The sequence below is a fragment of the Heloderma suspectum genome, chromosome 1 (assembly GCF_057233095.1).
Source record: "Heloderma suspectum isolate Gila_16-S chromosome 1, 16-S_ref, whole genome shotgun sequence".
Classification (NCBI taxonomy): Eukaryota; Metazoa; Chordata; class Lepidosauria; order Squamata; family Helodermatidae; genus Heloderma; species Heloderma suspectum.
The window spans coordinates 361,879,940-361,905,293 of NC_139458.1; the positions used below are offsets into that span (position 1 = coordinate 361,879,940).

General features: G+C 41.1%; 2 protein-coding genes across 9 annotated transcripts; one reads left to right on the plus strand and one right to left on the minus strand.

Moving 5' to 3' along the window:
- Nucleotides 1-4,259, plus strand: C1H6orf120 (chromosome 1 C6orf120 homolog). Of its 3 annotated transcripts, none has more exons than XM_084828058.1 (2): nucleotides 1-116; nucleotides 1,675-4,259. In XM_084828058.1, exons 1-2 carry the CDS (start codon nucleotides 8-10, stop codon nucleotides 2,238-2,240), a joined length of 675 nt encoding a protein of 224 aa, XP_084684184.1. In that variant the 5' UTR covers nucleotides 1-7; the 3' UTR covers nucleotides 2,241-4,259. The 3 variants fall into 3 exon arrangements, with proteins under 3 accessions (XP_084684184.1, XP_084684185.1, XP_084684186.1); XM_084828059.1 differs by lacking the exon at nucleotides 1-116 and adding an exon at nucleotides 215-303 and having other exon boundaries at nucleotides 1,675-3,048; XM_084828060.1 differs by lacking the exon at nucleotides 1-116 and adding an exon at nucleotides 958-1,009 and having other exon boundaries at nucleotides 1,675-3,048.
- On the minus strand, nucleotides 3,674-24,885 carry PHF10 (PHD finger protein 10). 6 transcript variants are annotated; one of them, XM_084828054.1, is made up of 12 exons: nucleotides 24,722-24,885; nucleotides 22,662-22,768; nucleotides 21,925-22,055; nucleotides 19,570-19,647; nucleotides 18,356-18,489; nucleotides 18,084-18,233; nucleotides 15,360-15,469; nucleotides 14,469-14,619; nucleotides 13,194-13,343; nucleotides 5,848-5,956; nucleotides 5,426-5,614; nucleotides 3,674-4,050 (listed from the first exon to the last, which is right to left on the minus strand). In XM_084828054.1, exons 1-12 carry the CDS (start codon nucleotides 24,788-24,790, stop codon nucleotides 3,965-3,967), a joined length of 1,464 nt encoding a protein of 487 aa, XP_084684180.1. In that variant the 5' UTR covers nucleotides 24,791-24,885; the 3' UTR covers nucleotides 3,674-3,964. The 6 variants fall into 6 exon arrangements, with proteins under 6 accessions (XP_084684180.1, XP_084684179.1, XP_084684178.1 ...); XM_084828053.1 differs by having other exon boundaries at nucleotides 19,570-19,653; XM_084828052.1 differs by having other exon boundaries at nucleotides 21,925-22,076.
- Nucleotides 24,886-25,354: the final 469 nt, after the last annotated feature.

Consider the following 25,354-nt stretch of genomic DNA (forward strand, 5'->3'; position numbering starts at 1 on the left):
ACTGCAGATGAGTCTCGCGGTCGCGTGCGGAGCTGTGTTGGGCGCGCGCTCCGGCAGAGGCTCTGGCGGCCTCCTCGGTGGTAACCGGAGGGCGAGCAGAGTGGGTCGGCGCTGGGGTGAGCTCGGGCTCGACCAAGGGGGGGGGGCGCCTCAGCAGCTGGGGGCGCGGGACCGCCTCAGCAGCTGGGGGCGCGGGACCGACAGGGTGCTGGGAAACCGAGAGTGGGCTGGCCCGCCCCTTCGCTGACACTGTGGAGAGCCGCCTGAGTAGACAGAGCCAGCCCCTTTAGGGAGCTCTGCGGGGTAAATACTTTCCTCTTCCTTTCGCTCTTGCTTCCTCCCAGGTCTTCTTTACGGTGAAAGGACGGGGGGCGGGGTACGCCCCCCCGAAGCCCTTAACACGCGAAAGAACGGATGGGAAAGCTAATTGTAAATGCAGCGGCAGTGTCTTCCCATATTCTCTCCACCACATTAGGTGTTCTCCTCATGGTTTTCACCCATAGTTTCCTTGCACACACAGGCTATGGTTTCCTTGAATTTCTTCTTGGAAAGTTCATATTTGTGTTAGGCCCACAGGCGAGGGACTCTCTGTCAAGACTGGACGCAACTCCCTAAGCGGACTGGTTGGATTATAGTTAACTTTCAGCGGACGTTTTGTCTCTTCCGTACCTTATTAGACACCAAAAGACGACAGATGTAAAAGGGCAATCCTGTGCATGCTTAGACAGAAAAAAGCCCTACAAGTCCAAGCATGCCCGAGCCAGCATGCACAGGATCGCACCCTTAAGTGTTTTTGAAGATCTCTTCCCATTTCTGTGTTCTTCATGACTGGTATTTTAATGTCTTTTGGTAAGCGGAATCAGTGGGGGGTTTAGCCTTTAAGTTGTATTCGTCACACACACACACACACACACACACACACCTGATTACCTCCCTTTTGTTGTACTCCACGCAGAAGGTGAATTCCTATCCAGTTACTGCAGAGGCTGGAGCCAGCCCTTTCTTCTAGGTAGTTATACCTGCAGCCTTTCTAATGCGTTTCTATGAAAACTGTGCCAGTCCCGTAGCACAAGGCTATGCTTGTTTATTCATAAGTTCCACTGTATTCAGTAGGGTTTATTCCCAGGTTAGTGTGCATAGGATTGCAGCCTACGTGTTAGTAAAAAATTGGTGTGGTACAGGGGCATGGCTTATGTATGAACTGGGCTTATAGAAAAATGTGACTAACATTTTCACATAAAATTACGCTGAATGTCATTGGTTTTGGGTTTACAAAATGTGTAATTAGATAAAGCTCGCTAAGTGCTTTAATTTAGGATCAAACTGCACATGATGTCCATCTCCTGCATCACGAGTAGTTTGGCCCTTAGTGCAATTTGGATTCACTTGTTACCTTTGCAGGTTATCTCCTATATGGATGTACGTTTGCAAACATATGGGATAGTAATAGCAATTGCTAACAGAACACAACTTAGTATAGGTACTTAGGGCGCAATCCTATGCCTGTTTAGACAAAGAAAAGGCCTACAGCTCCCAGCATTCCCCAGCCAGCCATGCCTAAATGATTATCTTGACTTGCTGTTAGTTTTCATAAACACTCTTATGAGAAATAATCTCATTTAACAGTATAATTACATGTGACAGAACAAGTTCATTCTACTATATCCAACACAGGTGTGATGGCTGCATACTGCAAGACGATACTAGTAATACTGCTTATTTTTCAAGAACATCTAGTAGCAAGTGCTTATAATGAAGAGGAGGATGTACCTGCAGAATGGTTTCTCCTTCATGTGGTTCAAGGTCAGATTGGTGCTGGAAACTACAGCTACTTGAGGCTAAATCATGAAGGGAAGATAGTGCTTCAAATGCAGAGTTTAAAAGGTGATGCAGACTTGTATGTGTCTGATGTGACCCTTCACCCCAGTTTTGATGATTATGAATTACAGTCTGTAACTTGTGGCCAAGATGTGGTTTACGTGCCAGCACACTTTCGCCGCCCAGTGGGAATAGGGATTTATGGCCATCCCTCTCACCTGGAAAGTGAATTTGAAATGAAAGTATACTATGATCAAACAGTTGTAGAATCTCCATTTGGTGGTGGCTCCTACAATCCAGAAGATATGGAGATGAACCAGAAGCAGTTTCATTCAACAGAAGATGAGTCTCAGGATGAAGAATCAGTCTTCTGGACTATATTGATTGGAATACTAAAATTAATACTTGAAATTCTCTTTTAGATCTATACCTAGACAACTGGTCTTCAGCTGTGGACAATCTGTCAAATTGAATGAATGATGTTTTATGAGCATTAGTACTAACTGCTGTGTTCTGTGTTGGGGAGGGAAAAATAAAGCCATAACTAATTTTGTATTGTAAACTTTTTCCAGAGCTACACTGTAGCATGCACAGTATTTGTACAGTTTTCCCTTAACTGATCAGGGTCAAATATGAATGTTACAGTTCACTGTGACTTTGAATAAAACTTATTTTCTTTATAAACATTTTGAGAATTTTAGAAATATAAATCTGGACACAGTATTTCATTACCTTTATAAACATGACAGATCTTTTCTTTCCTATGAATCAGCTAGGACAAAGATCTGCTTTAAAAGGCTAATAACCTTTGGAGCATGAAAGCCCTTTAAGGGTGCTGTGTGCCGTGATGTATTGGAAAGGGAATACTATTTCTGAAATAGCTGAAGAGGGAGTTCACAACTACCATGTGGGAGACTGATGTTTCCAAAGTGCACTATGTATCAGTACAGGAAAAAATTGAGTTCCCTTCTCAAACTCTTAAGAGTGCATTTCTCATTCGTTTCCTGGTCTTAGCACTTTCAGAAGAATACAAACAGCAGATATGTTTCAAGAACAAGAAACTAGGCTAGCGGAAGCAAACTCAAGCAGCCACTCCACAGGTCACAACACATTTTTTTTTTTAAAGAGACACTCATTCAAGTAACAATTACTTGTGGCAAACTCCAGAATTTAGAGTTCCTTTTCTAACACTACCTTAAAAAAAAAAATTCTGGGCAGAATGTAACAGGGTGATTATGCCTCTGGCGATTCTCTTGCACCCTGCTGATTTTGTTGTACAAGCAGTGGGTCCCATCGATTCCGTTGCATGAGCAGGATCCACCACTTGCGCAACAGAGATTTAGCACTTCCCAGAGGAAGTCCTGAAACAAACAGGAGTGCTTGTTTCTCGATTGGGACAGAGCGCTGCTGACCTGCCATGTTCCAGAAACAAGCATTTTCAGTAGTTTGTAATTGCCCCAGAAGTGCTAAATCATCGTTATGCAAGGGACAAGTCCCACTTGCGGATGGGAATTGATGGAGACATAAGCACCCCATTGCATTCCGTCCACTGTTCTAAAAATATGTAACGGCAGTCTAGTCTGCTGGAGTGGACAGAGACCTAAATACTCCTTCTCTTGAGCTGGAACACGGGTAGGCATCATTCAACAGAAGCAATTTGGCCTGCATAAGATAAGTGTGTTTCTTACCACTCTTACTGTAGTCATAATCTGAATGCTATATACTTCAGAAAGCAGAATTTTTTTCTTGTGAAGTGTTGGGAGTTGCCATTCTGTTTTCTGTTAGTACTCCTCACTTAATCACCAACTAGTAATCTAATCCTTTCTTTTGAGTAGAACAGAGAACACATGTGATTGCTATGCAATAAATAAGTCTGCTATATTTTTCTATATAGAAGTGACTGCTATGTAGCACTGAATCCATAGGACAAATTATACATTTACAGAATACAGACAGAGCATTCTCCTCTGCGTTGGTCAACTGTTAAGTAAAACTACTGGAACAGAATGTACCCAATAACCTTCCCCACCATACTAAAATTAAAAACTTTTATTTGGTGAAAAATGTCTTGAGTGGTATTTTTCCTTATACAGAGTGGTTGGTTAAATAGCACCAAATTTAGCACTTGTTTTTGTAAATATTGATTTTATCCTTCCTTGCTGTTCTTCCCTCTTCTTCCTCTGCCCCTGGGTACTGGAGGTTGTCTCTCACAACAGTCACAAATCCAGCGACCTACAAAATCAGAGCTGTCAGTTAAAAGCAGACCAGACATCTAATATAAAAAGGCTGCTGCACATGCCTTTTGGGGGTGAGTAGGTGGGACACAGTGTAGTTAATTAAGGTTGCAATTTGCACTCTTTGGAAATAAATCGCACCGAACATTGTGGCAGTTCCTTCCAATCAAACATGCTTCAGATTGGGCTGCAATTTTTTTTCATTTTCATGTAACTTAAAAATAAATTTCAGGAAAATTGAGATTTTTCGTCCTTCCCCAGTGGAGGGTAGACACCACACACACAATGGTGGGAAGAGACCTTCATAACTTCAGTTCTTCAAATCATATGCTGATAAAGTTACTCAAAGGGAGTAATGACACTGACATGTGCATGTTAGTCATGCAAGAAATGTGTAGCTGTGTCTCTTTGGTTGTTTACTAGAGGAATGGTAGTGCACCACTTTAATCCCCAAAGGACTCAGAAGGTGTGTTTCATATTGAAATGTATCCCTCTAAGAGTCAAGCAACTTGCTGCTATTCATTCCCCTAAGTAAAGGTAGGGGCAGCAGCACACTGGCAGATACTTGTTCCATGTACTGTGGGGAAACAGCAGAATAGTGAATGTGGTCAAGCGAGTCCCTTACCCAAGTGAGAAAACTGGTAGTTTAGTATTATATCCCTGAATGGTGGAAATTAAATGGCTGTAGCAGCAACTGTTTCATAAACAAGCACCTAAGTTTTGCACTAGATTCAAACTAGTTTGTTTTACTAGATATCTTCTTCAAGAAGCTCACAGTGGCTTGAATGACAGTAACTACAAATATACTCTGGGGGGGTGGAAGAGGTGAGCTCAACTCACACAGCCACACTTCAAAACCCACTGAAAATAATTTCATCATGAGTTAGCTTTTCTGTGATAAAATTTCAGTCTGATCACATTAGACATACTGGCATCTCAAATTACAGTTCAGATACTGTCTTACACCCTTTGGTTTGCAAACATTTCTTTTAAAAAATCACAGTGCTGCAAACCTCATTGATGGTTCACAAAGCCTATCATGCATTTTCTTTGCAGCCCGTCACAGCCACTTCTGTCAAGTTTTGGTAGGAAAGCAATTCTACTTTTTTCAGTGATTTTTATGATATGACTTAAAAGAAATCCTAAATTGCAAAAACCTTTTATGAGCAAGAATTGTGAAAGTAATGAACTGTTTTAAAACTGCTACACTCAAGATTTCACTAAAAATCTGATATAAGCGACACACAAGATCATTGTTCATTTTATGAAATTTTCAGAGGGCATCTTTCCAAAAAAAGGAGGGAAACAAGATTATGCTTCATTAATCTTGGATATTAGTTCAGTCTCTGAAGAAGAGTAATTTATATAATTACCTGAGGGGATAGCACCAAGCCCCACACAAAATGTATGATAGCCACGGTCACACACATCACAGAACATCATTTCTTCCTCATGGTGAGGCTGCCCACATATAATGCATGTTTTACACTCCATACATTGCCAAGGGTAGGTCTTAATTATTGCAACAAGCTCTGCAGACATATCCAGACAGGAAGGGTGGCCTAGATCAAAACCAGCATCATTACTAGAATGGTGAAATGAAGTATTTTTTAACAAGAATAATGAACTGATTTATTTTACAAAATATTAACATTCATTTCAGCATGTCAGATACGCTATAGCAACTTTTTTTTTAAAAGCACTGCAAAATATTTGATTCTGCATTTCAGATTTTTTTCAACTGGGTCATCACTTTAAATATTTAGAGATATTTAAAGCAGAGTCTGTTACTTACCACTGTTATCACACTGGGAGCAGTGTATAAGTGCTTCAGCCTTCCCTTTCTTGTTGGACTCCTTACCCTTCAGACAAATTCCACATATAGCATTTGGAATGGCCTTTGGCTGGAAGGGTAGAAGAGGGCTATAAATTCATTCCAGAAGAATTGATAACAGGTTTTTGTTTTCAAAAAAGGTATCTTGTTATTTTAACTTCTATAAATTAATGAACCTTCTGGATGGTGTGAATCAAAGAGGAATGATTAAAAATGGACAAGCATTGATACTGGGAGTAGAAATGAGCAGACTATTTGAACTTCAAATTTTCAAGCATGTGCAAACTGAAGTAAAGTATATTTTACTAAACCTATCCAGCACAAGAAAGCATGTGCAAGTCAGCTCATAATTTTCTTTAAAAGTCAAATCAAATAATCAAATCATACAATCAATATGAATTTTAAAAGGACAAACTGACTTGCTAACCAACTTATGGTCTGTCTATAGCCTGCACACAGTACATGAAAATCAGTGACACATTTATGAGTCTTTTGAAACTCATACAAATTCAAGTAAATACTCAAACTTTCCATATGTTATTATTTTAACTATGCATATATAAACAGGATGCTAAATATAAAAGGCTTTTGCCCTACACAGAAAACTGGAAAAACATCCTGAACTGAATTAAGTAGTTCATATGGTTGTGTGTTGCATTAAGGCCATAGTCTTGTAAAGACCCACTGATGCCAACAATTTTATTATTAACACCAGCGAGATTTTTCACAATATCAAGTCCAACAAATAACCCATTTAGCCTAGTATTCTTATTCCTGAAAAGCAGATCTTGAACCTAGCTCTGCCAAGTCTCGGGCAGAAATGTTTCCAGCACCGTGGAGTCTTGCTGATTTGAAGCCTGTTTATTTCATCTTCAATAAATCAAAGCTAGTGAAGGAAGTAAGCAAGCTGCAATTGGCACTTAGTTATGGGGATGGGGAACAAAAGCTGTCTTATTCCCCATTACTAGTGATTCCAATGGGCTAGTTTGCATGACACAGCCAGCTCACTGTGGGTTATTTAACCCACAATGAGCCGCAGCATGTGCCGGGCGACATTTTTAATATGCAAACCCAAGTGGGGCTAGCCATGTCATGCGAACCTGGCCAAGGGTTATTTGAAGGTTAAACAACCCTTGCATAACCCTATATTAAACCAACATGTCTGGGTTCACATGACACACCAACCCCTGAGCAGGGGTTGCACATTCAAAATGTTGCCTGCGTACACCCATGCTCATCATGGGTTAAACAATCCCCAGTGAGCCTGCATGTTGTGTGAACTGGGTCAATATCTTAGTATAGAGCAGGTTTTACACATAAGAGCTAACTGTGTCTCACAAATTGCATCATGCTTGCTTTGTCCCACTAACAGCTGAGCCTGCACCTCCACTTGGCGTAATACTGCCATGTTTTGTTCTTTGTTCCTGTGTGACAAAACGATGGAACTCAGGAACAAATTTTTATAATTACTAATAATATCCCCTGCGGGAGTCCCGAATACAGAATATCCTAATTATAATCTGGTACCATTAATGTGAACTGGAGTTTTATTTGCACATTTCAGCAAATTAACATCAACCACTATCATTTTAAAGTTCTCTAAATATTTTACATTAATTTCCAATAAATATTTTAATGAAAACATTTTTAACAAATCATGAAAAATAAACTTTGGATAAACTGTGTATATTAAGTTATAATATGTAGCTCTCAAACCATTGTTTGAATCGCTATATTAATAAATACCACCTTAAGGACAAACAGCATGTGAAATAAAAAATCAGTAAAAAGAAAATCCATTTTCTTTTGAATTTAAATTTGTTTTCATACCAAAGCTCAATATGAAAACAATTCATACTTGATTTTTTTTAACAAACTTTGAACTGTGTAGCAAGTAGGGCAGCTGCCTTAGCCTAATTAGTTGTTCTTTCCACTCCAGATCTGAATTTTTTAAAAGCCACAAATGACATTTTGATGGATAATGCAGCATTTCAACAACAGTCTTCTGTAAATAATACCAACACAGTTAGTACAAGCATTGTGTCTTATACTTCAACAGGATAGCCACCAATCCTATCCTTTGTGTAGGTCAAGGATAGTTGGCAAGGTTTTTTTTGTTCTCCCTGCACCTACATACAAGGCAACATCTGCTGGCTTTAAGAAATATTTAACAACTGCTGTTTAAGGTGAACTGGAACATGTCCAGAGGAGGACAACAAAGATGGTGAGGGGCTGGGAGACCAAGTCCTATGAGGAAAGGTTGAAGGAGTTGGGCGTGTTTAGCCCTGAGAAGAGACAATTCACAGGTAATATGATAGCCATCTTTAAATATCTGAAGATACATTACATAGGTGATGGAGCAAGTTTGTTTTCTGTTACATCAAAGGGTAAAACCCAAACTGGGTTCAAATTACAAGAAAGGGGATTCTGACTAAACATTAAGAAGAACTTTCTGGTGGTACAAGCTGTTCAACAGTGGAACAGACCATTTCTCAAGGTGTTAGAGATTTTAAATAGAGGCCGGATGGCTACCTATTAGGGATGCTGGAGCAGAGGATTTCCTGCATCAATAGGGGCTGGACTAGATGACCTTTGAGGAACCTTCTAACTCTATACCTCTACTTTGGAAATCCTTCTCATGTTATGCTGGCACCATGAAAGCCTGTAGTAAATGTGGGGTTGCTTACTTGGTATCAGAATGGCAGCATATTACAGGGTAGCGCTCACTATTTTACCTAGAGGTTTCCTTCTGGCAGAAGAACCACTGTTTATCAAATTAAGGACCAAAACGTCTGAACATATCCCACACTTTGAAGGAACGAGAGGTGTGAGCAGGCAGAACTTTGCCAAGCCAATAACGGAAGGAGGAACAACTTCAAAAAATATACGTGGAATGATCCTTCATACTGGCCTTCAAAACACCCAGACAGTGAAATGCTGATGGCTACCCTAGCCAAGTACATGTCTCTGTAGGGAATATTTTAATTATGCTGAGAGAAGTAGCATGGATTTGAACTGTTCTGATTGCTGTTAAGTAATCAACAGTGTTGGTCTAGAAAACCACATTTACCAAATGGAGAAAACAAAGTTCATTTTACTCAAATGGTATTAAGCAAAATGGAAGTGAAAAAACAAAACCATTAACTGATTTTTAAAATGTTCCATCTAATGATGGTATTTTAGTCTGACATTTCCTAATAATTCTGAAGAACTACACTTTCAGAAAAATGTTGTACTAATATGCATTAGCCTGATTTCAGAATTTTTGAAATTGTTAAATCCATTTATACTTAAAGAACTAGGGCCTCAGTTTCCTTTAACTTGCCTGGCCTCCAGAGTTTTGTTTAAACACCCACAAGGCATTTATAAACAGCTCTTTTTCAAAAGATGACAGAGGCATTGATGAATAATTTTTGCTTATTTATTTCTTAAAAAAGCATAGTCCACCTGTTTTATACATAAATATAATCAAATGATAAAAGGAGCCTAACATTCACAAATACTTCTACAAAATAATAAATACCATGGAAGTGAAAAGGTACATATAAAAATTTTCTATTAGCTATTCTACTCCTACTTGTATATTTTTTATACCCTGCTCCACCCAACAAAAGGATTAAACCTCATTCTTGCCGTGTTCACCCTCTTGTACTGCTACATTCTATGAGTAAGGTTCATTGTGTTTTAAGCTATATCAATATAAAGAATACAGCAAGTGCACTTCTCTAATTCTCTCACCATATGTATATTCTACTGCTATAGTATACAGCAGCAAACTCCCCTCTCAATCACTCAAAGCAAAACTACCTTTGAGTTACTATGTCTGCGCTGTGGTATGTGCAGTTAATACTTCAATATAGCCTAAATGCTAAACACTACACCACTGAAGGTGCATTTATTAATAATGCTTCCCTCTATTCCCAGTTCCATAAATCTAGGAGTGAAATAGTCACAGCATACTAATTAAAAGAACCTCCAAGAACATGGAAGTGTTCTCATATAAAAATGAAATACAAAGGAAAGCCCATTCACATTTTAAAGCAATTCAAGTGACGTTGGAAAGAAATAAAAATGGCTTTTGGGGAACACTGGAAAACACTGTCTGATATATTGTTTTTCCTAGTCATTTTCAACTCAACAAGAGAGGGTGAGGGAAAGGATTTTCTATCCTGATGCTCCCAGAATTTTTTTTAAGCATAAGAATGCAATCATGTACACAGACTGTTTAATTCCACTGAAGGCACTGGCCCAGTTCATCTATAACATTCCAAGTCAAACGAACTATGGTCTGCTGAAATAAGAACAAGTGAGGAGCTTTAAGGCCTGGCTTCCAAGGGGACTTGGTGGTTTGCTAAACCAGTTTCCTGGTTCACATATCACAGGAAACTGTGGTTTAACAAATCAAGAAGTCGCCTCAGAAGCTGGAAAGCAAGAGGAGTGGATGAAGGAGTGCTTGAGCTTGTTCCCTGTTCCCAGTTCAACCAACTATGATTCGTTGGGCCATGAATTTTATGTGTGACCCAGGCCAATGATTTTAAGCAGCTAAACTGTAGCTAACAAGAATAGCATACTGTGTTTCTGGAAATTATGCTGCAAGAAAATAAGGCTTTCTGAAAGGGCGAGTGGGATGACATCAGGATTGCATCCCACTCTCTTGCTGTATGCTCAACTTACATGCAAATCTCCCTTACTCTGAGAAGAGAATACTGCATGTGCAGTTATTACCATCAGCCCTTAATCAGTTAGAGCAACAAATAAGGGCCAGGATATGGGGAACCACTTCTCCATTAAGAAACAAATGTTTTAAAAGCTTAATACAAATAAGGTTGTCTGTTTAAAAACAGAAGTATGAGAAACCCACTGTAACACTTGCTTTCCATGGCATATTAACATGCTTGCATATCCTAAAAGCTTGTATTTGAGTTTTAGTTTTAAAATGAAAATTATGATCTAAAGATTAGCGTTAAAGGATATATGGGTAGTGGATGCTGCATAATAAAATCATTGTAGGAGTTCCTGGGGACAACAGTTAAGGCCCCGTTTATAGGCTTATTTAGGCACATGATATACCAATACCTGTTAAAGACAGATAATCTCCACTGAAGATGCTCATGTCTTGAGTTCAATATAATAAAATGTACCATTTGTTTAAAACCACTCTGACCTTACATACAGGTGTTCTAAGGTGAAAGCTATGCTGAAGTAATGGGTTCTAAGGTGAAAATTATGCTTAACAAAGAATAAGTGCCATAAATAGAAAAAGAAGCTGGCACCACTATGTTCTCAAAGTAGCTTGTGCTATCTTCTTGGGGGGCCCAATGCGCCAGGAAATTTTCCTGCACTGGTGCCACTGAAATGAATGGCAGCTGTGCAAGGAGGCACAATAACACTCATTTCAAGACGGATTGCATAGGGGAACCTCCCAGTGGATTATCCTCAGAATTACTAAAATGTGGATGGTTTTGAACCAGTGGCCAGCAATAATTTAGATCCATTTTTAAATCCAAGTACTGAAAAAAAAGAGTTCTATCTTTAGCAGTCAAGAGCCTTACCAGTCAGTTCTTGATGCTGTGCCTTCACAATGACAGATTAGCTAAACATTTGCTGTATGTTATGGACTTTGTTCACATAATACCTAAAGTTCAAAAATGCTACAATGCCTTCTCAAGTTTCATCTTTGGATTTCATAAATTACATAAATTACTGGCATGCATTTGAATCTGCAATAAAGTAAACATTTTGCAATGCAAGTATGTAAAAATAGACATGTTCTGCAAAACTTTAAATCTCTTATTTGCATCATTTAAAAATAATTCCTGAAAGGCGATATGGCTGACATTTAACATTTCTGTAATATAGTCTGAAAACATGCATTTATGCAGTTAAACAGTATTCCTGGAAGCCTTTTCCAAAGAAAGCTGCACAACTCTAACTGGAAAGTGACGGGATTATTTTGAATGATTTTATAAAAACATTCAACATATAAGTTATGCAGTCTGGTAATGGTTTACAGAACTTTAAAATTAAATTACTTATGCTACACAACTTCTCAGACTAGACATTGTTTCATCCCCTTTTTTGGCAACTCAGAAATACCTTCCTTAATTTTCTTCCTGTATTCTTTCCAATACATATGCCTTATCTTGTTCCAGTTGCGGTATAGAACAAACCTTCCATTGGTTTGAATGGAAACCAAATAGCTAATTGCTTCCTATTTTCCTTAACCCTCAAAATGAAATCCCACTGAAATATGAAAGTATATTTAATCCTAAATTGAAATTCATCAGTAATACTGATGATTAAAATACTGGATGTAATAACCACTGCTTAAAACACAAGTCCTGGGAAAGTTTAAGGTAGAGAGATTCTGGGCTCTCTGGGTAATATTTCTTCCTCCTCACCTCAGCATGCAGTGTTATCTGGAGCAATCTTGGGATCACACATTTCCTCTCTGTCCCTTCAGCAAACCAAACCAGGAGATTCCACTTTAAGTTAAGGATCTCCCCTAGCCCTGTGATACAAAACCACTTTCTAAAGTGGAGAGACAGGGGTCTATAACATGGGTTCTATGCTGCAAGGACAGGGAAATCTCACATTCAAATAAATGTGGGAAATTTCGGATTCAGGCATTCTTCACAAACTGAGGGCAGTGGTATGGAGGAAGTATGTGAGTCCAAGACCTCGCCTGCATATGTAGATGAAGGTGAAAAAGTGTTATCTGAATAGGTTTCATTAGGTGAACTAGATATTTCCCTTTAAAAATTAAACACTGCAGTGTTGTTCAAATAAAAAATCAGCCTTCCAACTTCCTACATACAAGGGAATTTTGTTAAGTTTACTATTATCAAAACAGTTAACATGTTTTTCACCTGGAAAAAGGTAAGAAAATATATATGCAATGTTTTAGTTGCATTTTACAGTGCTAGCTCAGTTACTTTATTCTAAACTAAATCCAAATTTCATATTTCATATGTAACCATCTACCTTCTGAAGACAGTAAAAGAACAAAACAACACCCCACAAAATGAGTGTGGAAAAACCCTTCTTCATAATGGGGTTTCATACTGGAATTGCTTAGGAACCCATTTAGGTACAGAAAAGCCACTTCACAGCCAGGGTAACAAACAGTAAGGCCCCAAGTAAAATAAAGCAACAGGAAGTAAGGAAGCAAACAGGAATGCACAACAGGAGAGCAGCTAGTCAAGTATAGTAAGCAGAAGTTCCATATTTTTGAAAAACAAAGTTAAATGTTTCAGGGAGAGAGGCTGGTCAGTAAAGAAGCTGAGTCAGGGGCTTTTTTCTTCTACCTTGTACCCAGGAACTGATTTGGATACAGATCGCTTGGAACCCTCTTTTCTTGGAGTAGAATTTCTCTCTTTTTTTTGTCTTCCCTGAAAAGGTTCCTCCTGGTTTTCAGGGGGGCATTCACCTTCAGATACATTGCCAGATGAGTTGTCCTATTAAAAAAATGCCATAATTTTATTTGTTTGTTTGGGGTTGACAAAAATAGCACTTTCTAAACTATAATACCAATTAGTGTAAGGAGAACCATACCTTCTTTACTTTCAAGAATAGGGACGGGATATTCATTCACCACTGAGGTCTCCCAAAGAAAGGAGCAATAAATAGCCTGACACAACAATTCAGTGCTCTGCTAATGGAGCACTGGAGATCATACTGAACAGGTCATGAGAATGATGTAAGGTCCTATTGGCCGAGACCTAACCGTAGTACTAGCACAGCAGTAGTCACCAGCAGCTGAGCATTTCAAAGTTCACCAATCTATTATTTACAGCGCAATCCTATGATGATAGGCGGCTGCCTCCGAACTCGGAGGTGACCGCCTAACCAATGCAGGGCAGGAGAAGCATGGAGGGGATCGTTCCCTCTGCGCTTCTCCTGCCCTGCATTTGTGGCTAAGGTGGAATGGGGGAGGAGGCTGCCAGACGACACATAGGATGTGTTGTACCAGCATTTCCGCCTTCCCCGCCCCGGAATGCCCCCCCACCTGGAATGTGCCGTTTCGACAGGTCCACGCTCCTCTTTCAAGTGCGGAGCATGGGGCCATTCCACGCTACCTGCGAGGCAGTGTGGAAGGAGGGGAAGGTCAGTTCCCAGAAAACCACATATCCTAATGGGCATCTAGCTTCTGACTAGCAGCCATAGGACTGCTCCCTTAATAGAGTAATAGTTTCTCAATCTGGATACTTTGGTTTTCTAGAAGGAAGCTTCCAGTGCTCCTCTGGAAGTAAGAGGAGTGCAGATAACAACAATATAATTTAAAAAATCTCAACTGCTTTACCTTTATAGAACACTGTATGGTCAAAGCAATTTAATTTTCTGACATTTTAAAAAACGCACCTCTAAATTGCATGAAGATACTGTGCTTCAGCAGTTAAGTTCAGATATGGAAGACTCCAGTTCAAATCTACTAATCAGTCATACAACTCGCTCACTTGCCAAGAGTAAGTCATCAATTGTATGAATATAATTAGCACATAGCATTGATTTTCATGACCTTATGTATTTGGCAATCTTCTGTTAATTAAAGAAAAATACACAGAGAGATAGTTTTAGCTCACCGAGTTCCCTTTGATTTTCCGCTTTTCATCACCTCGCTCTTCTGCATCATCTGAATCTCCATCACTATCCAGTGCAGGCAGCTCTGGATCTAAGGGGGGCTCATAAAGAGCTGTATTTAGTGGTAAATATCGAAGCTCATCTGGAGAGTATCTGAAGTGAAGTAATTATATTCAGTACCGTATTTCGTTTATACAGATATTTTGACGAACAATTGTGTGTGATGACAAATAAAAAAATGAGGCTGAACTTCAAAAAGCAGCTTTTCAGTACTTCATCTATGATGTGTAAAATTGCATCCAAAAGGTCACAAGAACTGTGTACATAAGTCACTTTTTGGTCTTCTACTTTTATTCCCAAAGGATAACTCATGCAGGGGAGACACGCACGCTTGAGAAATATGTGCATCTTTTATATCTCTCTCACTTCAAGTACTTTTCCAAGCTAACCATTAGACCAGTGGCAGAGAACCTTCAGCCCACGGAGATTCCTCATCCAGGCCACAGAGGTTCCCAATTCAGCCCACAGAGGGAGCCCAAGCTTGGCAAGAGGTGGGGAGAGGAATCCTTTTGTTATCTCTGATTTGTGACTGGAGATAACAAGGGAATTCCTCTCCCCATTTCCTCCCAAGCCCCCAGTACCCTTCAGGCAAGAGGGCGGGGCTTGAGGAGGGGCCCACAGAGGAAGCCCAAGCCTCTACGGAATGGGCTGGAGTTTCCCCACCCCTACTTTACAGAGAAAGGATGTTTAAACAGGTTTGCCAAGGTAGTACTTAACTAGTATAAATATTTGGGTTTTTTAAAGTTGTGTTTTCTTAGCAATTTCTACAAATGATGTTCTCCTAAAGTAACCACGTTAATCAAAGCAAATTTATTTCATTATTTTTACTGTACCTTTTATAGTATTCCTGAAACTGGCCTGGTATGAGAGCCACTGGATAAGGACTAATCCTTGTCCTTTCCGTAGATAAGATTTTATATTTCCCTTGAGGCACCTGGATAATCTGCATTGTTAACACAAAAAATAAAGAGCTCATTTCCCTCATTTTATGAACTAATTTGCTTTTCCATATGATCATGAAATATTTAGATAGACTGATCAGAACCAGAAACTTGCCACACACACAGCCCTGTACAATGTACCATGTAACCTGGGGCCTATGAGTGAATGATCCAACTCCCAGAATCCTCTAGCCCCCATGGAGTGGACTGCACAACTGCTGACTAAAAACTTTGTACGCACAGTGAGCAGTAGGATTCTGTGTGCTCCCATGAAAAATGATGTGAGCTGGGGTATATATTTGTAGACATGTATACTTGTGTTTCCTAGATCACATGGTATGGCATGAGCACAATGAGTAGGAGTATCTGTCGCACGACACTCCATTGCATATCCAAACATCTGAACAGACAATTGCATGGTGGGGTGGAGGAAGGGCATGGTCCCACTGTATGTATGCATGCAATTAAAACCTGAGGACCACAGGTTCACAGAATGTGGCTGTGTTTTCCTAAATACTATGTTGTTGTTGTTGTTTTTAAAAAACTTATCTTTTCAATCAAAGCTGCTGCATACCAAATAAAATGAACAGAATGTATTAGTAATCTGAAATGTAACTGTGGAAACAAATCTAATTATTATATTTTCACACTGCTTTTGTAAGCAAAGGGTGAGCAATTTCACTGGGAGTAGAGTTATACAGGAATAAGAAAAACTAGCTGTGTTTATAAGTTGACCAGTTAAAATAAATAAAACAAATAAGAGAGGATCCAATTAATTGTTGTTAATGTCAGAAACAAATAAGGGATTTTTTTTTTATCATTTATGGTGGGAATGTCCTTTGGCAAAGATATTAAGAGAATGATTAATAGACCTATGGAGAAAATATTGGGGTATGAAATTTCCTTTGATCCTTTGCTTCACCTTAATTTTAGGGATGGATTTGTTAGTCAACAACATAAGGAATTAACACCTTATATTGGCTGCAGCAAGAACACTGACTGCAAAAAAAATGGAGAGTGCAAATAATACCTTCTAGGCACGAATGGTTGGATAAAATATGGGGTTTTACGGTTTTGGAAAATTAACACACTGTATCAGGACTGCAGAAAAAAAGACAAAGGGGATAAAATAAGACTGGGCATGCTTTATTAATTTTTGTAGAAGCAATATATCCCAATACTTTGTTTTTCAATAACTTAGTTATTTATAAAATTGATTAATATACAAAGAGAAAATGTATTGGTAACTCTCCTTTTGGATTCTGCATATGAAATATATAATGCGCATATAAGCTAGTGTGAACAACGCATACACCGTATGCTAGTAAACCAGAGAAGGGATGTCTTATTGTATATAACATTTATTGTACTGCTTTTATTGTGTGTTTAATTTATATAAATAAAAAACTGTGAAAAAGTAAAACTAGCTGTGGGTCTCCAAGCATCAAGGTAATAAAGCAGGGGTGGGCAACTGCGGGGGGCCCAGGGGCCATTTTCACACATGCCTGAGAACTATACTCCAGAGGGTAGTGGGGAAAAAAAGGCTGTGAAAATCCACAGCAAACCACTAAGGAAGCCTAAAACCACCAAATCTTGATTTGGTAGTTTAGCAGCAGGTGCCACAGCAGGGGATAGACAGGGCTGCATGTGGTTGCGGGCTGCATGTGGCCCATGCCTACATCAGAGGGTGAACTCACAGTGATTTCACTGAGTGACAAGAACCAATCAGACTAATGTATTACTATTCTAGACCAACGGTGACAACCGAGGTAGTTCAAAGGATAGTACATGGGGAGAGTAACCCTATGGCCCCTTGACTGTATCTGGGGAGCCACAGAATAGCTCAGATTCCTGGATCCAAGTTCAGAGACAGTGCTCCGACCTTGGACCCAGGAGTCCGAACTCCCCTTCCCCTTGCAAATGCACCGGCTGCCTCTCCAAGTTCGCAAAAGCATCCTCGGAGAGGAGGGAAAGGGGGCAGTACTGTGGGCAGGGAGGGGAACTGGTGAAGCAGGGATATGAACTATCCCGTCTCCTTCCCTCTTCCTCAGCAGAGCTCTAGTTAAATGGGCAAAAAACACCCCTCTAGCAAAAATGCAGGGCAGGAGAAGCACCTCCTCCCACTCTGCGTAGGATGTCCATCAGCCTCCGAGTTTGGAGGCTGACAAGCATCCAGATAGCATTACACCCATACTTTGAGAAAGTTGTGTTCAGTTCCCTTCTGACTCCCAGCTGTAGCTCCTTAGAAATCTCTAGCTTAACTAACATTAAATGGTATGGGTAGTATCAAATGGTGTCAATCTGGAAGTGCAAAGCTTCTACCCCTTGCAAAAAACCTATTTTCCTCTTTGCACAAGTGTCAAATCTAATACTCTGATTCCGCTTGCACAATTGGTTGTGCATGCACTTTTACAAGTCATTACAATTATGCCAGGTGTTGCTTGTGGTGGTTGCTCCACTTGTGCTACAAGTAGCAGAACACCACCTCTTGTATTACTGTTACATTGGATACAATCCTGTTTCCCAAGAAAAATACAAAAAAATCAAATCTGACATCTCTACTATAAGCAAGAAGCTACCTATAGTCATTTGAGCAAGAAAGTTAAGCCATCCTACATGAGTCTGTAAATCAAAATAGGCCCTTCTTTCTTCCATTCGTTCTCGATTTAAGTTGCTGTTGAACTCAGCAGCTTTCTTGGCAGCTTTCTTAATGTATTCTGGAACTTTACTTGCTTCGACTTTTTGTGTATTCTGCTGTTGCATTTGCTGAAACAAAAATCTTTTGATTAATTCACAAGCTGCAGAATCTTGATATCCCAAAAAGCACTTAATATCATACTCCCATGTTTTTAAACATCTTATCAAATAAAATTTGAGAGAGTACTTACAGAATACTCTTTATAGTGATCGGTTATTCGTTGACGTTCTTTCTCTTGAAGTATCACAGAGTACTCAGCATGTTTGGCAGGGTATTCTTTAATCATCAGATCAATTACTTCATCACTGCGTAGGGCTGTTAGACCTAGATTACATCAAAAAGTTATTTGTGCGATTTTGTAAAAAATATTTTGAGAGACAAAATTAAGGGCTTTTTTCTTTTTAATCCTTTTAAAATATTTGTAGAAATCGTAATCAAAGATTACCAAAGAGAACAGCTCAGAAAATCTTAGCTTACCATGCTCAAGCAGCATGCTGGTGCACACTGCCCAATCACCTCCGTCCAAGGCTCCTGTATCGTTATGTGCAAACCACGAGCTCTGGCTTGTCTCTCTGCAGTGTCTGGGGAGAGACGAGCCAGAATTCCCAGTTGGAAGATAATGATAAACAATCCACAGAGAGTTTGTTTAGCCACTCCCACTTGCAGGAAGAGCCAAGCACAAGTGATAGGGCAGTGTGCACTAGCACCTGGAGTGCACAGTAAGGCTGGGGTCCCCTGAGGTGGCACACTGCTCAAGCACAATAAGCCAAGGTTCCCCTGAAGATCTACTTGTCTCCAGGGCAGACATTTCATCCCCTTGAACCCTGGCTTATTGTTACATCCAAACCGGGCCGATGTGTGTGGCCAGTGCACATTGATTCAGGAAAATAAAGCCTGCATGCTATGGAACTTCAGAAGAGCTGAAATACATCCTAAATAATTGCATGTAGCTTACTTCCAATGGCCCCTTCCCCGTCCTCCAAAAAGGTAGCTTCAAAGGAGGCAACGTGAAGCAGAGAAACAGTACGGAGAAAGAGGGTAGAGGAGCTTCTTAGCTCAATCCCCATCTGCTGCTCCAAACTGCCCCCAAGCTACTTCCTACCTGCCCCCCCCCCCCCATGAAGTTCTAAATACAAAGGCAAACACATTTTGGAATGCAGTGAGGGAAGGTCTGAAGCCCCTTGAGCTCAAGAAACTGATTTCAACGTTCTCTAGTTCTTGAATATTAGAATTAATAACATCCTATTTAAGAAACAATGAAGTAATTTTTGAAGGACAGTTTTCACATCTTCACAACCATTAAACAAAAAGCAGAAACTGAACATTCTTACCTCCAACTTCATTTTATTCTCCTGGAAATTGTTAGACTTCATAAACAACAAAAATGCCTTTTGGGGGCCTTACCTAAAGTACATTGTGTTTCTGTAATGACATTTAGCTCTCTGAGGTAGAGTTTCTCTTTGTGAGATAGATCTCGTCTTTCTAAATCTCCAGGAAAAGGGAGGGAGAAAGTAGTAAAAAAAGAAAGTGTAAAGGATTTTTGCAGTTTCTCCAAATGTATTAAAATATATTCATCTGTATTAAAGTTATATTTCCCTCAAGACTTGTATTAAAAGCTACTGCTACTGACTTGAAAAACAATACTAAAATAACCTGAGCAGGAAACATCATACTTTTTGCCTCTGCCAAAACTGAGAAACAGGTTTGTGAGGAATGAAAACCGTGCTGCTCACTCTAGCCCACCTTTCTGCAAAGTCAAGAATAGGAGCAAGTCCACCTATGCATCAATGAGACTGATCTGCAGATAGCCCCAGCTCAAATAAAGGGCAGCTTCAAACAATTAAATAAGCAGCAGCTGAAGAAACTTGAGTGACTTGTTCATTCTCTTTGTGTGCTTCCTCTGTAACATATGGAGCATGAACTCATACATTATCCCTATGGTAAAATGCACAAATTCCAAGTACAATTGGAGTATCCACATCAGACCACAGAATAGATATGATATTTCACACACTGGGCTGTATCCAATTGTGTCCATCTGCCAGCGGAACAGACACTGCTGGAAGAACAGATTCCTTCCCCCCCTGCAGCCCCCCACATCTGCTCCAGAAGATTTGGGGGGGGGGGAGCTACGGAGTGGTTCTAAGGGAGGACGAGGGGGAAGAGACCAAGGGGAAGTCTGCTCGTGTGATGTTTGATGGAACCCATTAGCACAGAAAATATATAAAGAGAAAGCATGTGTCACGTGTGCTTCATCTGTTGCTTCTTGTCTGAAGCAATCTGAGCCATTGGGCTATAAACCATCTCAGAGGATTTCCCACACACCATACTGTCTTTGAAGTATTCAGACCGTTGCTGAAATTGTTCAGATGGAAACTATTCTAACAGGGTTTTGTGTTTTTTTTTAACATGGATATGATCATTTCTACAGAACTCTTTTAGCTGTGCAAAGTTTTTTTTACAATCTTTGTATCATTCATGCTCACAGCCATGTTGAGAGGAAGGTCCTTACTACTCCCTTATTAACATATGGGAAACCTGAAGGTTGAGAGAGAGAGTGGCTAGCTCAAGGCTACCAGCAATCTGAGGAAACCAAACAACTGCACTGTTCGCTACTACAAAGAACAAATAAAAGATGATCTGGATCTATTTTTACCCAAGGTTTTCACAGATGAATAAAATCCCTCAAAACTTTGTCTATTTAAAATATCTCGGGTCAGACATTTAAAAAGACAAATACCACAAAAATACCTTTGAAAATGTCAAATACATTTTCATAAATATCAGTATAGTAAGAAAAGAGATGAAAACTGAATGCTTTGTTTTCATGACTATACTCCCAAAGGAAGCTTTAGAAATTCAGTAGCCTAGACCAAAAAATATTATTGGATCCCCAATATTAACATATGAACACACAGTCACATAATATTATGGACTCAAACATCATGTACACACACAAGCATCTCCACAAGAGAGTGACATTGCACTTCAGCCTCTAATCATCCTTTATGCCAGCTTTCTGAGCAGGTCTAGTATTATACTGAAATTGTTTTTAGCTGCTTAAATTGTTTTAAAATGTTGTATATTTAAATGTTTATCCTATATTTTATCTTGTCACTTGTGGTGAACCGCCCAGAGAGCTTTGGCTATTGGGCAGTACAGAAATGGAGGGAGCAATCCTATGGCCGCTAGTCAGTGGCTAGACGGCCATAGGATACGCCACTTTCCAGGAACCGACCTTGGAGCCTGCACTCCAAGGTTGTTTCCTGGTGAACCAACCTTCCCTGCCTCCCGTGCTGCCTGGCAGGCAGCTTGGAATGGCCCCACGCTCCATACTTGGAAGAGGAGCATGGAGAAGTGAAAACGGGGCATTTTGGGGGGCGTTCCAGGGCGGGGAAGGCAGAAATGCCTGTACAACACATCCTATGTGTTGTTGGGCAGCCGCTTCCCCTGCTCTGCCTTTCTGCAGCTAGAGAGCTAGACAAAATTGGCTGTCTAGCCACAAATGTATGGCAGCTGAAGCATGGAGGGGATGATCCCCTCCATGCTTCTCCTGCCCTGCATTGGATAGGTGGTCGCCTCTAAGTTCAGAGGCAGCTGCCTATCCCCATAGAATTGCACCCTAAATAAATAATATGGGCTGAACTTGGAGGCAAGACCTATCAGTCACAGGATCCTGTGAATGGGCCAGTTGGTTCTACCCTATTTTAAGAAAGTACATATTTTAACTTTTCACATGAGCATTTGTAACATAAATACCTGGATATTTTCGCTTAAAGGAGGTCACACCCAAGTATTCACTGACTTGCTCTTGAAGCATATAGTATTCTCCTGTTTCATCAGGTGGCCATTTATATTCTATCAGGTTTTCAGCTGGAAAGTAGCTAAAGCTAAGCACAGAAATATCAAGCCTGAAACAATTAGGTTTAACTCCACAGTCACACACTGCATCTGACACACAGCATCACTCACTCCATACTAGCTTGTTTTATGCATTTGTATTGTTAACTGCCTTGGGCATCCTCAGATGGAATAGCAGTGTACACATTTTCTAAATAAATAAATGTTGCCCTTTATTATGAAACAAACTTCATGAACTGTGTTTCAACTCTTAGAAGCTAAAAGGCCCTATTTTCAAACCAATCTACTAATCATGGTGTCTTGCACTATATTTTTAACCTAATTTCAGCTCTCTTGCATGAGTCAGTACAGCTTAACCATTTTGAGGTACACTTTCAGTTCCCCATTTTGAAGGGGGGAAAACACCAATATCCTATTTTCAAATTCTTCTAATGAACCTCTTTGACTACATGGGTACCAAATTTCCAGGCTCTGGTTCCTGGAGCATTACCCTAATATTATCAATACTCTTGTGAGTGAGGCCCAAGCATTTATATATTTAATTTCTATACTGATATTAAAGCAATCAGGAACAGGTTGGGAAAGGACAGATACTATATCAATATACACAAAACATTTTAAAAACACAACAATACCTAAGATCTTGACTTGAAGTTTCACAACTTCGAGAACTGTCCCCTGAGCCCATTCGTCGTCTTTTAGATGGTTGGCTGCCATCATTTGAATTATCTTCTGTGTCATCCTGAGACAAAAGCAAAATATCAAATATTGAATAGCAAAACATTGGAAATCTGAATCTAAAACCTTTCTCTGCAAGCTACCTGTATTCAGACATCAGGTGCTGCTAGGGACATTCATGTTGATTCCCTCACACTTGCTTATTTATTTATTACATTTCTATACTGCCCAGTAGCTGAGGCTCTCTGGGCAGTTCACAACAATTAAAACCATAAAATACTACATGACAAAACACAATATAAAACTTTAAAAGTTTAAAAGTACCACATAAAATCAAAGTACAACCCAGCAGCAGTCACAAACAGCCCAGGGAAAGTCTAGGTGAAAAGGTGTGTTTTCAGGAGACGTTTAAAAGATGTCACATTTTCTGCCTCCTGAACTGCACAAGGGAGGGTTTTCCAGAGGCTGGGTGCCGCTACAGAGAAGGCCCGCCATCAGAGTTCTTCATGGGGACATTCCATTCGTTTTAGAATGACCAGCAGGATCTCCTTTGAAGATCTGAAATGTTGCCTAGGTATATACAAGGGAAGGTGGTCTACTAGGTATCCTGGTCCCAAGTTGTTTAGGGCTTTATATGATAAAAACAACCCAATGAGTCATTTGGGATAGCAATATTTTCAGGGATGCCAACAAATCAGAATACTGTCCAAGAGGAGTAGATCTACTTTGGGATCGCTGATAATTTCACAAAGAATGGGCGGGGGGAGGGGGGCTGTTGCTTGGGCTGTAGAATGCTTGGGCATAAGGTCTTGGGCTGTAGAATGTTTGAATGAAACTGAAGTCCTAAATATACCTAAGCTTGAAGAATGTCCCACTGAAATTGATGGGGCATACTTTCCAGTAAGCAGGCATAGCACAGTCAATTATCAAATAGCAAATGACAGCATCAAAAGGAGAATCTCCTATTTATATATAAATTAGTGGTTACTCACTCAGGGTCCCAGAGGCTTTCTGGGGGCATTAAAATGGTGGGTGTCAACAGCAATGGTTACAACTAGAACAGTTTTTTTCCTGCTATCGGCTCAAGCCTACCTCACAGTAAGAGAAAGGGAGGCAAGACAGTGGTTTTGCCAGCTCTGCCACCCAACAAAGGAGAGGAGATCTGCTGCCAAAGGCCCTACCTGCAAGGGTTGCCAAGAGCCCCTCTAAACCTGATGCTGGCCATATTCCTTCTCATGAGCCTGCTGCATACTGGGGAATACATAATGAGGGACCCAAGAGGAGAAACAATGAATTAAGTAGCTGCCAAGAAGGCAGCTGGGGGATTATGGGAGATGTAGTCCAACACATCTGGAGGGCGCTTAGTTGAGGAAGGCTCGTCCAAGGGCTGGCGGTAGGTAGCTGGCTCTGAGGGATTATGGGAGATGTAGTCCAACAAATCTGAAGGACACCTGGTTGGGAAAGGCTGCCTGCCCTAGATTACTAGCATCACAACCCCTCACCCACATTTACTAGCAAAGCCCCCACCAGTACATGAGGAAAGGAAAAAGCGCTTGTATGTCGCGAGAGGGCCTGCAGGGCCACCGTAGACGGGGCAGCCCCCGCCCTCTCCCCCGGTGCCGGGGCGGAGATGATGAAGCTCCCCGACCCGGGGCGGCGAAGGCAGAGGCGCAGCCCCTTCTCGAGCGGCCCCTCCCCTGCGGTGAGGCAGGACCGCGCTAACAGCTCCGAGGGGGTGCTGCCGGTGAGCCGGGCTCCCACCATTTTCATCGCCTCACAACGCCTCGGGGGCCCCGACTGAGCGACGCCGCCCCCGACACGCTGCGCGGAGATTAAACTGGCGGGCGCCAACGGCACGGCTCACTGGCTTTTCTTTTTTTGCCGCCGCTAGCGCACGCCCGCCTCGCAAGGACGGGGAAGCGAAAAGGCGGCCGGGCAACGGGCACGGCGGAGGGCTCGGGATGTCGACGAACACCCGTCCGCACCGACGCCGGGGCCCGAGAAGACGTCTCCTCACCTTTAAAGACTGGGCTCCAGGCGTGGCCGGGTCGCTGTCGCATACCCGCGGGGACAGAACAGCCGCCATCGCCGCCGCAGCCGGCCACGGATGGAGGGGGCTAGAGAGACCACTCCCTCCCCCCGGATCCTAGCGCGCCGTAGGTCAGCGCCACCTACGCGCCTGGGGATGGCAGCGCAGCCGCAGTACGCCCTCCTCAGCCCCCGGGTTTCTACAAGGACCTTCCGCGTGCGCCTCCCCGCGCGCCGCTTTGCCAGCTGGCCGCCTCTAGCGCGTGACCGAGGAAAAGACGTTTGCTCGCGTTAGGAGCATAGCTGTAACTAGCACACAAACCAAATGTATGGACTGATTATATCTCATGGATTCATTATTTCTGGACACACGTGTTAAAACATGTAGGGGAGGAGAGTTTTATTAAATATATATGTAAAGAAATACAGTTAATACATTGGGGGGGGGGGAGAATGGGCCAAAAACAAAATGTAAAGAACTCATGTGGATAATCCAGACATGCATAAATCTGTCCTTGGAGTATGTGACATGATCATACATCTGAGCAAGCATGGAGTACATTTCCTTCCAGCTGTTGATAACTACAGGCCACCGCACATATTTGCCATCATGTAGCAGGGT

What these genes read in the sequence shown, in the direction of transcription:
- C1H6orf120 (XM_084828058.1), top strand. Translation starts at nt 8, where the DNA reads ATGAGTCTCGCGGTCGCGTGCGGAGCTGTGTTGGGCGCGCGCTCCGGC. An exon ending in CAGAGTGGGTCGGCGCTGGG is followed by an intron (nt 117 to 1,674) that starts GTGAGCTCGGGC and finishes TATCCAACACAG; the next exon opens with GTGTGATGGCTGCATACTGC.
- PHF10 (XM_084828051.1), bottom strand. Translation starts at nt 24,790, where the DNA reads ATGGCGGCTGTTCTGTCCCCGCGGGTATGCGACAGCGACCCGGCCACG. An exon ending in ATCACTATAAAGAGTATTCT is followed by an intron (nt 18,234 to 18,355) that starts GTAAGTACTCTC and finishes TTTTTGTTTCAG; the next exon opens with CAAATGCAACAGCAGAATAC. An exon ending in CTCCCAGTGTGATAACAGTG is followed by an intron (nt 5,615 to 5,847) that starts GTAAGTAACAGA and finishes GTTTTGATCTAG; the next exon opens with GCCACCCTTCCTGTCTGGAT.